Raw genomic sequence first — 13966 nt, 5'->3', positions numbered from 1 at the left:
CAGAGATGATTGTTCAAGTTTATTCATCAACTTTTTTAACCATGGAGGTCAAAAGACTTTTCCTTTGGTTGAGTGCAGCAGCAGCATATGTTCGAGATGAAGAGGTGACAGCAACTTTCGAGCCTAAGGGTAAATAATGTTATGAATCATTTTCAAATGCTGCACCTCTTTTTCTTCCAACCACTTAGGGCAAGAACAAAAGTAGGATGGGTGAGAGCCATTGCAATTGATGCAATGAGGGTCTGTTTCACACTCACAGGCAACCCCAATGAGGCCACCGCAATGAGCACATGTCAAGGAACCACAATGTGATGTCTTTTAGTGACCAAACTGCTGATGCTGGAAACATCTGAGAGGGTTTGGAATGTATGGCTGTACCCTGTAATTAAGAAAACCTGTCTTGATGGTGGCAAGTGGACGTGGTGATGTAAATGTTAAAATGAGGACATTGGTCGACATCACAATTCCATCTTTGTGAGTAGATATACACCTCAATGTAGAAACTTCTTAGGTGGAGAAACCAGTGAGAATCTCCAACTCTGGGATGTTCGTCAAATTCCTCTCAATAATTACTCCTTGTGATGAATCCACAGTAGCAGACGTGTAACCTCAATAGGTATATCCCCCAATCGCCTTTGAATACAAGAGAAGTTCACTGTGTTGAGATGTGGATGTTTCCACCAATATGTCACCAGATCAAAGCTTCTTTACTGACTTTGGAGAGCCAGCAAATCCCTCTAGTCCTTTTTGGATGAAAAGGGGAGACATTTGCCCTGAAGATGTGTCTGAAAGAGAATGTAGTATAAGAAAACGATTTATAACATTATTTACCCTGAGGCTCAAAAGTTGCTGTCCACCACTTCATCTCGGTCGTATGCTGCTGCATTTCATTCCACTACTACAGTGGGAGTGCAAGAGACTGTCATGAGAATTTGTTTAAGAGTATAATGAGCATTTATAGTTTATGAGTAACCAAATTTTCTACATATAATACACAGAAATGGGCAAATATGCATTTAGACTAAACCAGAAACCTACTGAAACATATAAAATTTTACCAGCACAAAAAACAGCCTTTTCAACTAAACATATATAAACATCACTTTAAATAAACCTGTGTTTTTATAGTAATTATACTACAAATGTTTGTGATAAAATTTAATATTATGTGTATATAATATAATATAATATAAAGGGCTGGCTGCTCCCTTATCACACCAACTGTACAAAGCACTGAATATCTATATTAAAGTTATCTAATGTTTATCTATTATTGGCTGATAGTTCATTTATCCCCCTTACTTGAGTTTTTTAAAGGAAAATTAGATAATTGTAAGAAACCTAATTTCAAGCAGTGATGATATAACACCATTTACATTAGAATTAACAAGCTTTTTAGATTATACAAAAATACAAAGAAACCAATACAGTTTTCAATACCCCTACAACTTTCATAGTACTTTATTTAGTATTTTACAAAAGAGTTTGTTGTAATATGCCAAAATGTTTTTGTTTTAGGCTGACAAGAGAATAAAAAGAATTACAAACAGGCCATTTTAAGCAGATTTTCTTTTTCTTGTAAGCCTAACATGGTTGCTTTTCTGTGCACTTTTATGTGTACAACCTTAGCAGTCAATAGTAAAGGTTTTCAAGTGTTGTTTGAACTAAATCTTTGCTGTTTGAGGTGCATTTTGCTCAAATGTTCTATTAGAAATTTATACAATTACTTGCAATTTCTATTATGAACCATTATTTTGGTATATGATACTTAACTTTTATTTCTATGAAATTTATCTACTATCAACTTAAGATTTCCTACATATAACTTTTTTGAATGAAGATTAGTATTTTATTGCTCGTCTGAGGTGTGGCAGTCCATGATTTATGACTAAGATTTACTTTTTACATTATCATGTAATTCATTAAATTAGCAATTTCTTATACTGGGAGCTATCTCTTAGGTTGTTTTAATTTTGAACTGTTTTCTAACACTGCTTCAGTAACTTCTTTAGAATTATTATTTATATCTTAAGAAAAAGTCTTCTCTTTTCTATACATTACTGATGTGAGTTATAATACATTAAAAACTACCTAAGTTATTCTTTAAAATGTCTGGATAAGACACAAAGAGAATGTAATACATTTTTTTACCACACTTATGCAGCATAGTTGACTTACTTTGATGCATTTTAAAAGTGAATAATAAAATTTATTGTATTATATCCAATATGCCTTTTCTGAGCAAAAGTAAAAGGGAGTTTATTGATAAAGTCGGATATATGAAGCTTTCTTCCTTGATAGAATATAAAAATGTGATAATAAGAAGTAATTCCCTATGAGCTTCCTAAAATTATTGGGTTCATGAACAAGAATTTTATTTATATATTTTAATATCAGTTCCATATGTCTGAAAATGTTATATGTATATATGTTGTAAATATTTCTCAGAAAATAATGGTAATTTTAATCATATGCATTCAACTTTTCCTATAACAAATTTCAATCACATATTCACTATTGATAATAAAATGGTATTTACATAGTTCATTTTAAATACATATATAAACTGAAAAAAAATAGATTACATAATCCATTACTTACTGAGAAAATGAGCATATTCAATTTCATATTCAGACTGAGCTGAAGAAATTAAGTAAATATTATTTTACAGGTTTGTGATAGTGAATTACATTAACCTGTAAGCTTAAACTTTAGGGTGTAAATTACACTTTTTATTTTAAAGAAATTAAGATATTTTGCTTTCATGTAACTTGTGTTAAAAATGCTTTCCAATTTTATGTAAACTTACTTAGTAGCAAAATACTGGGAAAAAAAAGAAAAAAGTAGCTAACCTGCAAGTCCATGACTGACTTTTGTTCTGCAATTCTTCCACTATCTTGCCATGTCGCTGTAACAGTCTATCATGTTCTTTCTGAAGTGCATCATACTCCAACTGCACAGATTTTAGTTGAGTGCTGAATAAAAATAAATTAGACTGCAAGTATTTACCAGTGCACAAACACAACTTTTACTCTTTTTTTAGTGTTTAGTTACTTATTGATACCCAAATATTTTATCTGAAAAGTATGAATACTGCTCTTACAATTATTATAATTCTCTTTCTCTCATCTAGTAAAGCCCATAGATACTGATGGAATAGTACATTCATACCATACAAGCTTTCAACTGAAATTCATTTTAAAGTTTTGTCTACATTTTCACTCTCATTACAACTTAAAAGATGTCAGAGTGAAAAGTTATTTACTGGATTCTTCTACTTGTTGAATTACTCAACATTATTCTTGGAAAATAAGGACAAAGCAAAATATTCCAGCTATAGAAAGTGACACAAACAGAAATGCACATGGACAAACAAAAAAGTTATTAAAATCATTTCTTGGGATTTTAGTAAGTATTTACAAAGACAGGATTAAAAATAATTTTGGTAAAATTAAATAAAATCCAAATATTATGGGATTGCTCCTGTTTTGTATGAAATTGAGTTGCACAGTACAGTCAGATATTTAGTGAATGACTATCACCATATCAGCATAATGCCCCAAAAAATGTACAGGCAATCATACTATTCCCAGCAGTAGCATAAAGATTACAGTCATGGTTCTTAAGACAGAAATGCCACATGACAAACTTTTAGCTGGTGAAGGTTATCCCATGAGATAGATTCATGTGAAATTTCAGTATAACCTGTATAGAAACTCTAAAGAGGGTATGTGAAACTAGTGGATAATAGAAGCAGATGACATAGTGACTAATCTCTTTAAAATTGATGTTAAATAAAGTGGGGTATGGTTTTCAAATGATACACGAGAACCCAGTAGAGACCTAGTCAATGACTTGGCTGTATATACAGATGTGAATGTTACCACCAGAAATAACTACACATTATTATGAAGTGGTTTCAATCAATGTATAGTTGCTTTAAAACTATACTTTTCTTGTGGAGAAGCACCACACTCAAACTATTGGTAGACGTTGGAGATACAAATATTTTTTATTATTTCAAGCACAAACATGGTTATCGCAAGTAGCCATTTGGACTATGTCTTTTATTTATTATCAAAATTTATTTGTATCTCACTAGAAATTTTCTTTTCACCCGTTTCAAGCCCTGGAGGAACAATTTATCACTTTATTGTATAGACCTATATAATATATAATAATTTGGGAGTTACAACAAGTCATAATATTTGTCTGTATGAGCGTATAGTCTTAATGTATACACCAAAATTGTAACAATTACGCTAAAATCATATGGTTGGCATCTCTGTAATAGTGAACAAAAGAGAAACTAAGTCTTTATGTACAAAATATTTTCTTGATTATGGTATTTTGTATTTGAATCCACAAAACTTGTAAAATGTAAAGACAAAGCTGTGTATTTAAAGAAATTAAAAACAGTTAAGTCATCTGCCTTGACTATTCATATATGAAGTTAATTACATAAGGCTCTGAATGAATCTGATGGCCATGCAGGTGTCACAATGACTGTGAGGTTAAACTTATTCATCAACACGATACCCACCAAACACATTAGTACAAAATACACTAACCCAAATGGTATAGTAAAAATTGACAAACCAATTAAATTCTCTAGTAAGATTAAAGAAACTTTCAAAATCTAGTATGATGAACAAGTGCTAAAACTCAACAAAGTGATGGTATCCATACTTTAAATGTTTATAAACAATGAAGAAATTAACAAACAAAATCTTAACATGTAAACAATGTTATCTTAGATGGGGTTCTGAGGGATAACAAATCCGTCCCCCAAATATCTTTTATTTTGTAATGCGTATTGCCAGCTCCACCTTTCCCTTATCTAATGCACATAATGACATCATCTGTACTTTAATACTTCTAATTTCATTTTTGTATAGTTTAAAATGTTTCCAACACTCGCACACATTATTCTGAACCATTAATTATTGTTTCCACATGACTATCATCTGTGTCTCATACATTTCTCACTTACCTAATAAAATCAGTAACATTACTAGCTGAGGAGTATAATTCTTTCTACATCAGGCTGAACCTTATATGACTTTAGAACAAAAATCTGGTGTATTATTATAGCATTATACTCACCAACCCACCTGAATGAGAAAGTAAAAGGGAACTGTTTATATCAATGTACAATTGTGTGTTAATTATATAATGCTTCTTACTGTGTTATGTTTTAACAATACCCAGTGGATTTTTAGTATAAATTACAATAATTAATATATTTTCCTTCTTGACATAAATATGACCAATTACAAAACAAAAGTTAAGAATATTTAATATGTACCACTGTTACTCTTGAGAAAGACCTAAGCCAAAATCTCTGATTTTTTTTCATTCTGGAGTGTGATAGTTGTGTTTTGTAAATATGGTTTCAATCTTCCAATCTGATCTGCAAAGTTTGAAACCTAAAAACCTGATGGTTTTTAATAGTTACTAAAGATGCACCAAATTTTTGATAAAATACATTATTTGAATTATCATGTGTAGATTTTCATATACAATTTTTTGGTCATATAGCTACAAAAAGGGCATTTTTGAAATTAATAGAAATTAATAACATCTTAAAAAAAGATTCGTAAAAATAATACTTCAAGTGACCTACTTTAATTCTTCAATTTTCTCTCTAAGATGGTTTGCTGTCTTTTCTAGTCTATTAATATCTTTTTCTTTTGCATCCTCCTCTGGTAAAACTTGTTGCTTCTGCTGTTTAAGTACAGTATGAACACGAACCTGAAATTTAAGCATATTTTTGAACAAATGAAAAAGATATGGATGAAAATATGAAATATAAATATGTACCTCTATTGCTATACTATCATGAACTAGAAAATTAAACTTATAAGGTTTAATATCAAATAAAATGATGAAAACACATGCTACAAATAAATTAATTACATAGGTATTATTAATCTGAACTTTGTTTAATGCAAATTGGAGATCATTATGAGACATATTTAAAAACTTAAATAAAATTGTGACCTTTATCTCTATACTGTAACTCTATATGCTTAATATCTCACTATAACAGCTTTTTTCAGGAACTGTCAATATCTTATAACTGGATTAGTGAACTAGGATGTCCACAGTTTCTGACGAAGCTGTAATAGTGAAATATTGAGCTAATAAAGTTACACTGTGATAATACAGAATGTGATTTAGTTTATGTTTATATAAGTAATCACTTAGGTAATTTCTACATTAATACTGCACAAAAATATTCAAAAGATACATGCAAAGTGAGAGTGACCTAGTTACAAATGAACTACTTTTCACAGATGTTTGATTTTTTTTACCTTTTCTACATCTACCAATCACTACTCTTTCTTGTTAAAGTATATTATAGATAAAATGCCTTAAATTAATGGGGCAAAATGAGATTTCTACAAACATAAAAACTTGTTAACTTGTATAAAAACATATCATTAACAAAAACATACAATATGGTAAACAAGAGGAATTTTTAAAATCTGTAAGGCAGGATTAGACTAAAGTAATCTATGAGTCTTTTTCCTTTTTTTATACTTTTGTGCACCAGCAATACCAAACATGGAGAATGCTTATAACAAATTACACTTTAATATTCATCAGAATCAGAAATTCTTTTAGACAGGATTAAAGTAAATTAACCTATGAGACCTTGGGTGTGGTCAAATAGGTCAAGACATGGCAGAGCAATGAGATAAAATCTGTACATGAAAAACACAACAACAACAAAAATTAAAAAACACAGCTATTCAATGAGCTGTTATACTCCAGCTGAAAATAAAGATAAAAGTTCTGGAACTTTAAATTTTCAGGTGATCTTTTAAGACAAGTAGCTCCAGCTTGTTGACCCATTTCTAAATCCAGTAATATTTTTAATGCACACAAAACTTACAACCAACAACTATTTTTAATATGTACATGCACAATAAACAGTCATTACTGTTATTAATCTATTAAATTCTAGTACATTCATCACCAACGTTCTGAAAAACCTATTACTTATCTTTAAAATTTTCACACACATATTTATCAGTATCTGATGTAAACCTTCACTCCAAAACACTTATATACTCACACCATGAAAACATCATGGAGCATTATGTTTCTAACAAATGTGCAAACTACACTCAAATTTAAGATTCTCAGAAAATTAAAATAGCAGTTGGTATATTACTTAAACCTATAAGAACAGCAATGGTGCTTTACACCAATCTCAGTTTTGTAAAGCTATACATAATCATGTTTACTATAAAAGCAAAACTTCCTAAGTGTACATTTGCAAAATCCGAAATTTTTTTTATAAACATTACAAGTATACTGTACACAAAAAATAAAAATTTTAATAAAATATTTTTACACAAGATTTGGCTGCAAATTTACTGAGTCACTCTAACTAATCTAAAAGCAAGATGATTTTCATGTTGAGAATTAAAACATTTTTTCTAGCTTACAGTTGGTAATATTTCATTTCTAGAATCTTTAGAACTTCTTAAATGAATAGTTTTCTCAGTAAAACTTCATTTTTTTGTTATTTTCTCTACCCTAATACTAAATGTAGTACAATTAGTAATGTACAGTAAAATAAAAAGTAGAAAAATAAAAAATTACCCTTTGTTTTGTCCTAGAATGACTACATACTATAACAGACAACTAAAGAGTATTCATTCTTACAACCAAAACAAATAGATTTTTTCAAATCTGGGTTTAGTTTTATTATTTTACAGTTACACTTAAACAACTTCAGAGTATACCAAAAGCCATTTATTACAGCCAGACAATTTTGTATAAATAAATTATCAAATACAAGTACATCACAAATGAATTACAATCATACTTCCAATTTATGCATACTATGATGGAGTAACACAAGAATAATTTTTATTTAAGTTTTCTAATATAATTGGTTTCTAATGTTTACCTAGTTATTTGTGTAACAATAAATAGAAAATGTATACACAAAGTTAGAAATATCCTTCTCACAACTGAGCTCTTTTTTGTTGTTGTTGTTGCTGGCAGTAGCCAAAGTATTATAACCAAACTTTTCATAAAAATGCTGTTGTTTCAAAAATATTTGTTTACCTCAAAAATTAAATTTAGAATACAAAATACTGTCATGTGCAAAAATGGTATGTCCAAAAACTGCTATAATTTAAATATCTTTTTGACTAAGCTATAAATGGGTTAACAAATTTAATTAGCTGGTCAAGTCAAAAACTACAAAAGTAAACAATGAAAGTGAAGTCAAATATTTCCAAATCTGGCACCTGAGCAAACTAGCATGGTAAAAAATTCAGTAAGACAAAATTTCCTACTTCTGTTGGTTGTAAATAATCCAACAACAAATGTCAGAGAATTATAGACATTTCTTGAAAGTCATAATAAGATGAACGGGCACTGCAAATAGCTTTGAGTTTCTTGTTTATATCTCAATAAAGCAAAAAGCTTGGAGTAAAAATGTATTCTAAAGACAGCTGGTATGGGTATTAAAACTCTAACAGTAAAGTACACAACAATGTTTCAACCTTCTTAGGTAATCTTCAGATTAACAAAGAGTGTTTGAGCAAACTAACTGTAATACACTTATTGTTGGTGATGAGCCATTACAGACCCTGAAGATATATCTGATCTAACAGCAGAACTCTTGGATAAACAGAATCTATTCTGCATACCAAAGTACAGAGAGGTTGATATCAGGAGTCATGACCACAAATAGAAGTATAACTATAATCACTTGTAGGAACCTGTAAAATTTGAGACTCTAACAAAAACAGGGAGAAATGTAGAAGCCAAAAGCTGATCCAACATTTCTAACAATGGATCCAGCTTGTTATCAATGAAGGTCATGATCCTGAGAATCTTCTAACAAAATGAAGTGAAAGGAAACAAAATGCTATATTTTATAGTTGTAAGTCTACAGACCTACTCTATCCCATTAGGGGACATTGAAATATTCAGGTTAATTACAAGTTCCACCATAAAACCCTAATATTTGAGGAACAGAATGTATTGCTTGAGAGTCAGAAAATGCTTCCACCTGAAGGTGGCAGGCCAAATCACAAAGTTCTAACAAAGTGTTGGATAAGGTACAACTGTCCCTTCATATAACTGAGAGGTAAACCTTTCAAGATGAACTGAAGCATCAGTGCAAGGAGAGAAAATCTAAAATTTCACACCCAGACCTTTCAGCTATCAAGTAAGTGGCAGGCTAAAAAGCAACTAGGAAAAAGTTAAAACATCAAACACTCAAAGAACCAACAGAAGAAAACAAATCAAAGGCAACTCATCTTAAAGTGGCTTCCCTTTCAGTTGTTTTCAGTCATTTAAAGATTGTGTTCATTAGAGCAGCATATTGTGGGATAAACGTGTTAGAGCAAAGCAACATTAAGCCCTACCACCATGTCTACCCTAGGAAACAAAGCTGTGGACCATAACGCTATGAGTCCATAAACTCACCACTGTCTCAGAGTCTGAAAAGCAACATGAATTAAATATTTATTTTCTAAATTATGAAATTAATCTACATTTTATTGCCATGTTTATTATCACATGATAAAAATTACTTATATTTTGAATGTAACTGTAAAACATCATGACATGCACACTTTGACCCAGACATACACACAGGGTTAATCATACTTTGTAACTTTCAAACTCTTTCCTAGAAGCTTCCAGTTCTTCTTGGGCTCTTTTAACATCCTTCTGAAGTAGCAACACTTTATTCTCTAAAGACTTCACTACCTTCTCATGGTTTTCCTTGCTAACTTTTAAAAGGTCTGAGAGTCTTTGGTTCTCCAGTATATTTTCTGACAACTGAACCTAAAGGAAATAAAATGTGCATCTTCAAAATGCAAATTTTCAATTATTGGAAAAGAAGAAAAGAAACAGATGAAATTAAATTTTTCAGAGCTATGCTACCAGCTAATAATAATAATAATAATAGTGAGTTTCTAAAATATTTAATCACCAGAACTTTTTTCTTATTGAATATCTTGTTATGAACCTAGTAACAACTTAAACTAGTAGAAACAAATCAGCAAAACTTTTGATAAATATTTTCAGCACAGGCTAAACACCTTCAGTTGGATGTGTCAATGAAATACATATAATTTGTAATGCATCTTTAAATGATTTAGTTTATAATTATTCCATACTAATTCAAGAAGTCATACTGAAACACACCAAATACTTGTTCCCTCATACTACTAGCATGTATTTCTACAAAAATGTCTCACTGACTTAGCCGAATTACTACCATTAAAATCAAAATTCTAAGCCTAACTCTTACTTTTAACTCTTCACTCTTTTGTAAGGCTGACTCTAGATTATTTTTTAACTTAGCCTCGGCCTGAAGAAGGTCAGTTTCATTGTTCCTTGCTGCTGACAATTCAGATTTAGTCTTATCAAGAGCTTCTTTTAAATTATTTGCTCTCATCTCTTCCAACTGATGCTGACTATCAAGATGTTCTAGAAAAATGATATTTTCATAAATCATCATAGAATATAAGCATGTGTTTCATGAACTTTAGGATAAAATTAATTTTAATCAATTGTCGTAACATACAGGGCCATCCAACTGAAAAATCTCATATTTATTTAATCATGAAAAGAATATATGCTCTTTGGGCATTTTTTGTCACAATGAGCAAAAACAAAAATTTTTAATAATTAAAAAGTTAAAACATATACATTAAGCTTTGTAGATTCAGGATAAAATCAAACTCAATTGTATTGCTTAAATGTAAACATCAGTATTTTGACAAACTAAGTCAGAATAAGTACCCTAAGAAACATTACTCTTGAAAAAAAACTATGAAAGAGATAGAAGAAAAGTTTTCACATTGTTGTTTACAGCTAGTAAGAGCATACTCTCTTAAACAATTTTCCATCAAAAGAATTCAGATTAACACAGGAAAATAGTGATTTCAGTTAAAAATTTAACAAAAACAAGAAGAAATTGCAATATTACTAACACAAGAAGGATAGGTATACTGATCACAAAACTGAGAATTTCCAAAAACAAAACAGGGCAAGTATACTTGGTGGCAATGTAGTGACTGCAGGAACTCCTGAGGAGTTAGACCAGTTTTAAAACTGTTGATCTTAAATGAATTGTCATACCCTTCAGTTGTATTAGCACCACTGGTGTTATTGAGCTTGCTAGCAAGTTAAGAATAAAATACACTGGCTAAAACTGGCATCTTTCATGTTTCTGATGAGTTCACAACACTAATACAGCATGTCTTCACATACCCAATGTCAATTGTTTTAGAATGCATGGAACAGTAGACTCTGTCAATCATTCTCAGGGTCTCTTGAAAGTCAGTTAAAATACATTTCTTTTCAATCTAGGCTTTAATGAATAGGCATGACATTATCTTCACCTCCAAACCTTCCTTTTCTAGCCATAATGGACTACTGTGAAAATTAACACAAGTGCATAATTCTACAGATGTCAAAAGGGATGGACACAGAAATGATGATTCCAAGCATCCTAATAAACATGTTAATAACATGCTTTTATTTCATTAAGGCAGAATTTTTGTGACATTTTAAACCCCTAAGGTAAAATCCAATTTTTCCATATTCTTCTAATTCCTGGAAATTATGAATGTAATATTCCAAACTTTCCAAAATTTGTATGAACCCTGGAATAAAACTTTTAATAGTGGTAAAACACACTAAAGCAATCTAGTAGATCTTCATTACACTCTTTAACTTGGAAATTCTAGAGGTAGCATTTGTCCCAACCAATACCACAATCATCAGGTTAAGAAAATCTCAATGCATGCTATACTGCTGTATATCAACACAATATAATATGCAAAAATAGGTACATACTTTCAGGAGACATATTAGTGTAAATTATTAATCAAATCTAACAAGATTGATAAAATGTGAATCATCATGCCTTCTAATCTTTTATGAACAGAAAAGTTCTCAGAAGTATGTCAATACTTAACAAATTTACATAAAGGTAAATAATAAGTGATGTCAAGAAAACCCACTTGTAGAGAAATATATATGCAAAAACAGCTTGTTTGGGTTGAGAAAATATTTTACATAGTCTTCTACGTTTCAACCTTCTTTGGTCATCGTCAGGTTCACAAAGAAAGATAGAGGTAACTGACCGGAAGCTGACCACATGTTTGGAAGGGGTTGTGTAACTAAGTGTCGGAATGTAGAGGGCGGTGTTAGATTTTTGAATATATAATTTTATTTTATTATATTAATATTGGTATAAAGGCATTCCTTTATATTGGTTTATTTTCGGTTTAAGTTGTTGTATAAGTAAGGCTTCTTTAATTTTGCGTTTGTTTATGTTTGTTTCTTTATTTAGTATTTGAGTGTTTTCTATGGTTATATTGTGTTCATTTGACTTGCAGTGTTCGAAAACGTGTGAAGGTGACTTTTTATGTTTTTTGAATCTGGTTTCCATTTTTCTACTTGTTTCTCCAATATAGAAGTCGTGGCAGTTGTCACATTGTATTTTATAAATAATGTTGGTGTGGTGTTTGTCAATGTAGTTTTTACATAGTATAGACCTCAGTTTTGTGCCTGGTTTTTGAATAAATTTGGTATTAACTGGAATGTCATATTTTGTTACTAGTTTTTGCCAAATGTTGATTATTTGTCTGCTGATGACGGGAATATATGGTATGCAGCAGTACATGGTTTCGTGATTTTTTGATTTGTGAGATATATTTACTTTTGTTGGTTGATTTTGCTTTCTGTCTAGGTGTGTGCGTATAATGTTTTCTCCGGTTTGTGGAGGAAACTTACTGATGTTGATGAAGTATTGTTTTATTTTGTCTAATTCATCGTTAATTTTATCTGGTGAGCATAGTTTTATAGCTGTGTATTTGGTCTCTTAGTATGTTGAGTTTTTGTTTTGTTTCATGTGCTGAGTCCCAAGGAATGTATAGTCCAGCATGGGTGATTTTTCGGTGGATTTCTGTTTTGAATTGTGTGTCGGTTCTTTTAATTTTGAAGTTAAGAAATGATATTTGATTGCTTTCTCCCTGTTCACATGTGAAGTTAATGTTGGGATGTATAGAGTTAATGTGATTGAAAAAAATTAAGTGTGTTCTGTAGATCTGAATCCTACAACCGTGTCATCTACATATCTGTACCAGTATAGTGGTGGATGTAATGCTGTGTTAATTGCTTGTGTTTCAACTTGTGTCATAAAAATATTGGCTAGAACTGGTGATACTGGGTTGCCCATGCTTAGGCCATTTGTTTGTATATAGTTCTTAACCTCAAAATTACAAAGTTTTTCACATATAAAATGGCTGAGAAAACTACTAGTGGAACATTTTAAACTGTCAATTAGTTATTTTTATGCCATATATTGAACTAAGAGTATATAAGAAACCATTTTCAAAAATGGAAAGAGGTAAACATGGCCACTGTGTTTGGCTCAATACATAAGCCATAGCTCAACAAAATAAAAAGATACGAGGTTCTTATTTTATATTCTATTTGATAATATTAGTAATCTGAGGTCCTAGTTTGTATGAAACTATAGACTTAGTATTTTGACATCACAAACATCTAATTTTAAACAGTGCTGCATTCAACATATGACAACTCACTAAAATCTATATTTTAGATGGGTAATTTTAATATTTACTTTTTAATTAAGAAATTAACTCATATATAACATTAAAGTTTAAATTATAACCCACAATTTGATTCCAAACTTTCTGATGCAAGTTCATAAAATTCAACAAAATTTTGAATGCAAGTCAACAAATGCAATGACATGGTCTTTGGCCAGTTACCTGTCGTGAAATAGTTAACACAATTCGTTAGAAATTTTATTTTGACAAAAGTGGATATAAATCATAAAAACAATGGCAGAAATTGGTAAAAATTTATCACCTATTTAGGATTTTTCAAAATGGTTGTTCTAAACTTTATTTAGATTCCCTTTTTCATAACTGTACATTACTCA

The 13966-nt window shown here is 30.5% G+C and overlaps 1 protein-coding gene across 1 annotated transcript in view; it reads right to left on the bottom strand.

The window, feature by feature from the left end:
* LOC143236625 (uncharacterized) overlaps window positions 1-13966 on the bottom strand; it is a 78862-nt gene that overhangs the window by 28104 nt on the left and 36792 nt on the right. The window contains 4 exon segments of the mRNA XM_076474961.1: window positions 2853-2975; window positions 5627-5754; window positions 9646-9825; window positions 10295-10473. Coding sequence (XP_076331076.1) covers window positions 2853-2975; window positions 5627-5754; window positions 9646-9825; window positions 10295-10473 — 610 coding nt within the window.

The sequence above is a fragment of the Tachypleus tridentatus genome, chromosome 13, assembly GCF_004210375.1.
Source record: "Tachypleus tridentatus isolate NWPU-2018 chromosome 13, ASM421037v1, whole genome shotgun sequence".
Classification (NCBI taxonomy): domain Eukaryota; kingdom Metazoa; phylum Arthropoda; class Merostomata; order Xiphosura; family Limulidae; genus Tachypleus; species Tachypleus tridentatus.
The sequence above is the reverse complement of the archived record's forward strand: the minus strand, read 5'-3'. Positions and strand labels throughout refer to the sequence as shown.